This window comes from Daktulosphaira vitifoliae, unplaced genomic scaffold (assembly GCF_025091365.1).
Source record: "Daktulosphaira vitifoliae isolate Bord-2020 unplaced genomic scaffold, ASM2509136v1 Scaffold_1, whole genome shotgun sequence".
In the NCBI taxonomy this organism is placed as follows: domain Eukaryota; kingdom Metazoa; phylum Arthropoda; class Insecta; order Hemiptera; family Phylloxeridae; genus Daktulosphaira; species Daktulosphaira vitifoliae.
In genome coordinates this window covers 508093-511968 of record NW_026099572.1, presented here as the reverse complement: position 1 = coordinate 511968, position 3876 = coordinate 508093, and the positions used below count along the sequence as shown (strand labels likewise).

General features: G+C 24.8%; 1 protein-coding gene across 2 annotated transcripts; it reads left to right on the top strand.

Annotated features, from left to right (window-relative positions):
- Positions 1 to 421: 421 nt before the first annotated feature.
- Positions 422 to 2157, top strand: LOC126895899 (uncharacterized). 2 transcript variants are annotated; one of them, XM_050668225.1, is made up of 5 exons: positions 422 to 546; positions 1224 to 1336; positions 1409 to 1579; positions 1635 to 1790; positions 1957 to 2157. In XM_050668225.1, exons 2-5 carry the CDS (start codon positions 1268 to 1270, stop codon positions 2155 to 2157), a joined length of 597 nt encoding a protein of 198 aa, XP_050524182.1. In that variant the 5' UTR covers positions 422 to 546; positions 1224 to 1267. The 2 variants fall into 2 exon arrangements, with proteins under 2 accessions (XP_050524182.1, XP_050524183.1); XM_050668226.1 differs by lacking the exon at positions 422 to 546 and having other exon boundaries at positions 933 to 1336.
- The last annotated feature ends 1719 nt before the right edge of the window (positions 2158 to 3876 follow it).

Genomic DNA, 3876 nt, shown 5'->3' with positions numbered 1-3876 from the left:
AGAGCACAAAAGTATAATATATTATTCAAGAGAAAAACGATTACTTTTTATTTCTCATGAAAACCACTGTTGATTCAAAATAAAATTGAATAATGACAATTAATTTTTTCACTAATTATCAATAGATTATTACAGTTAAAAATTATTGTTATTATTTTACAAAATCAACCAAAAAATGTTAGATGAATTTATTTTTCAAAAGTAATATAAGGTTCCTTTGTATAATAGTTCAATTATACGAGATGTTATTATAAAATATGTAATGAATTATTGTATGAAATACATTGGGGCGGCTAACGAGTCAAGAGAAAATCCAATTAGAATCGTTTGCAAAAAAAAAAAACGACTAAAAATAATGACATAACAATTTATGCTCATTTGCCACAGAATTGACATAACATTTTCGTAAAAAGTATTTTTTACGAAAATTTTTAACCAGTTTTAAAAAAACTGTTGTTTTTCACTTAACAAATCATTATTTGACAAATTCTGTCACGATTAGTAATGTTTTACGACCAATGAGTAGAAATCTCATAAGCATTATGAGTAAGTAATTTATTCTTAATCAAAATAATTCATTCGATATTACTTAAAAATTTACATTGTTAAAAACTTCAATGGACAAACTCCGTGTTATTTGAATAATTTATGTATGTCTATAAATGTCTATTGAAATATGTTCAGATATATCCGTGTCATAAATTTATTGATTGTGTTTTGTGCTAATCGAATATTTAAAAGGATATAATAATAATTGCTAGTTATTCTTTTCTCAGAGCAACTACTGTTGGTATATTGAGTTTATTTGCATTGCCGTTTTTACAATGATAGACAATTGTAGAAAAAAAAAATTTAATTGTTATGCATGGGGACATTACCAAAATGACATCATGTTCTAAGATCTTGAAACTATACAATGAAATGCAAACGTCAGCATAAAACTCATGACATACACAATATGTTCTTTAATATGTATTTATTTGAATATTGAGAATATTTCATATTTCACAGAAATATTTTCAATGATATTTAGTTATATAAACGGAATGGGTACTTGTAGGTGATGCATGTGAAGAAATATTTATTCAGCAATTAGACGAAAACGTACCATATATATATATATATATATATACTGCAAATTTATAAATGAAATTTTCAATCAGATAATTAGGTTATTCAGATAATTTCATACAATTAACGGTTACATTTTCTTTTTATTTAAGATGCGTAAAAATGTATAGTGCGTGTATTTTTCACTTATCAAAAAATGCATTTCACGGCATCGTTATTTCTTTGGTCGTTGGCTAAATCAATGATTTTATCTAATTTACAAGTAGTAAGTAGTGTATTTGTACCTAGTATGTATAATATTTGAAAATTAACGGATCGTTTTTTTTTTTTATCAAAGAGTTGTTTAGCTGTGCTTAAAGGTACTAAAGTGGCTATTCGGTTCGATAAATTCGAATGGATCATACACAATAAGTTCGGACATGTAAATGAAGTTTACGTCAGTCAATCGAATGGATCCGATCTTCTTAACGTAGCAATAACGTTTAATTTTAATTTTATTATACAAAAAGTGAGAATTCTTGATGTATTTACCGTACTTTTTTTAATTTTCGTTTCGGTTACAGTTAAGTTTTGAAATAATAAAATGCAAAGAGCATTACATAGATTGCGTGAATTACAGAACTCTTGAAATCGCACAATTTTGTGGGAATGAAAAAGCCATACTACATTTCGTCAAAATAGGATACATTAACCGCGAGTTGATGTGTACAATTAAAAAAGTAAGATGATATTATAAACTCTCGTTTACGGTTATTGAGTAGTTGGTTTCTTTTGATTTTAATTTACTTATTAAATTAGTTAGTTAATTACTTACTTACTTATTTTCACTGATTAGTTTTAACACGATTCAATGTAACGGCATTTTGTGTGTGTGTTTGATTCAAGGAATTATATATGATGAAAAATGGAACAATAAATATAGAAAACGTAGTTGGATCGTTTGCGCTTTCGTTCGATAAATGGTGGGAAAAATCGTGGAAATGGAAGTTCAATTTTTTTTCTCACAACGACTCATTTATTATGCAGTCAAACGGACAGCTCCGATACCTACTTTTGAGAAGCCAAACTTCTAGATATAGTAGATAAAAAAATTTACCCGTTTATAATTATTTTTTTAACTATTACATTATTAGTGTAGTATTTATTAAAGCTTGTTCAATGTAATATACGATTAAAACATTAAAACGTTCTGATAATTCGTTCTCTTCTAGTAATCGATTTATAAAATCAAAAATAATATTATTATTGGTAGATAGGTTTAATTTTTTTTTCCGAAGCATTTTCAATGGTGATTTTTAATAATTCTAAGATATCGGATTATTACATATATAGAAAATATTACAATACCGCAATACTAGATTCCTGTTGTACTTGACTTTTATATTTTAATATGTCCTAGGAAATAAAATTATTGTTGAGCTTAGACTTGCGTGAATAAAAGTTGAATTGAAAATTACAATAAAAAGTTATACCTCTATTTTTTTATGAGATTGGCTTTCAATATTGATACATATTCACTTGAAAACACATTTAAAAAAAAAAATACAATTGGATAAATTTTATACAACAGAAAAATTTCGGCAGCACTTTTTTGGGCAAAGTTAAATTAGAATACAAAATGCTACGCATTACTTTATGTAATATAATTAATGTCACTAAAATATAAAAATATTAAAAATAAGTAATATTCAATTTCTTGTAATGTGTAATCTTTTTATTGAAATCAAATGATATATTAAACATTATGAATTATATCTTTACGATTTAAATTCAATTCAAATTATTTATCTTTAATATAAATCATTGAAATAATGTTGAATATATTTAACACTACTTTAATATATAATATATATTGGATATTTATATAATAATGTTAATATTTATTCAGATAACGAATATTGATTATCATACGATTTTTATTGTAATAACCTCATATATCAATGTTACAAATAACATTTAAAATATTTGTTATAGTTATAGAATTAAAAATAATAATAATATTTCAACAAAATGTCATTATTTGGTTTCTACCATCACTTTTTCTATTAAATTTCTAATACGGACGAAATATAAACTATTGGTCTGATGATAACATTAGCGATTTTATCGTTGTTCATTAAACGTTACAATAAACACCAGTTTAGATCAACGATAATACGAGTTTTTCCTAGAGATATTAGTGGGTGGTGGTATCAGTTTCATTTGGGATTTTTCAATTTAATTAATATTGTGGTTTAGTACATTATTTCTTTTAAATAATTAAGTTAGATTTGGCTAGCCAATTTTTAGATGAATGAGTGGCGTTCTCTGAAGAACTACCAAGTACAGTGATTTCTCGCATGCCCTCTGTACAAAAGTTGGTTGGGTTTCGAATCACGTACGACATTTAAAAACAAAAAAAAAAAACAGATTTTAATCATTTTTTTTAATTTTGCAATCTATTTGAAAAGTTTAAATAAATTTTGTTGGAAATTATACCGTATTTATATATAAAGTCATTATTTTAATAACTTTACAGTCGATGTTTAATCATAATTCGTACAACGAACAATAATACGATAAAAAAAAATACAATAGTATTTACCGAAAAATATAATTATCATTTTTAGTTATGCGAAACATAACTAGATTTCACGGTCCAACAACATTCAATTCAAAACAGCTCAATTAAATAAAATTTTCATAAAAAAAAATTCATTTTTATACAGTTACTATTAGCTTCGATGCGAAGCTGAGAAGGTATTAATTTTACCATGATGTGTTTATTTTTTTTTTTTTTTTTTTTTTTTTTTTTTTTTTTTTTTT

What these genes read in the sequence shown, in the direction of transcription:
- LOC126895899 (XM_050668225.1), top strand. Translation starts at nt 1,268, where the DNA reads ATGCATTTCACGGCATCGTTATTTCTTTGGTCGTTGGCTAAATCAATG. An exon ending in TTTTATCTAATTTACAAGTA is followed by an intron (nt 1,337 to 1,408) that starts GTAAGTAGTGTA and finishes TTTTTATCAAAG; the next exon opens with AGTTGTTTAGCTGTGCTTAA. An exon ending in TTAATTTTATTATACAAAAA is followed by an intron (nt 1,580 to 1,634) that starts GTGAGAATTCTT and finishes TTTCGGTTACAG; the next exon opens with TTAAGTTTTGAAATAATAAA.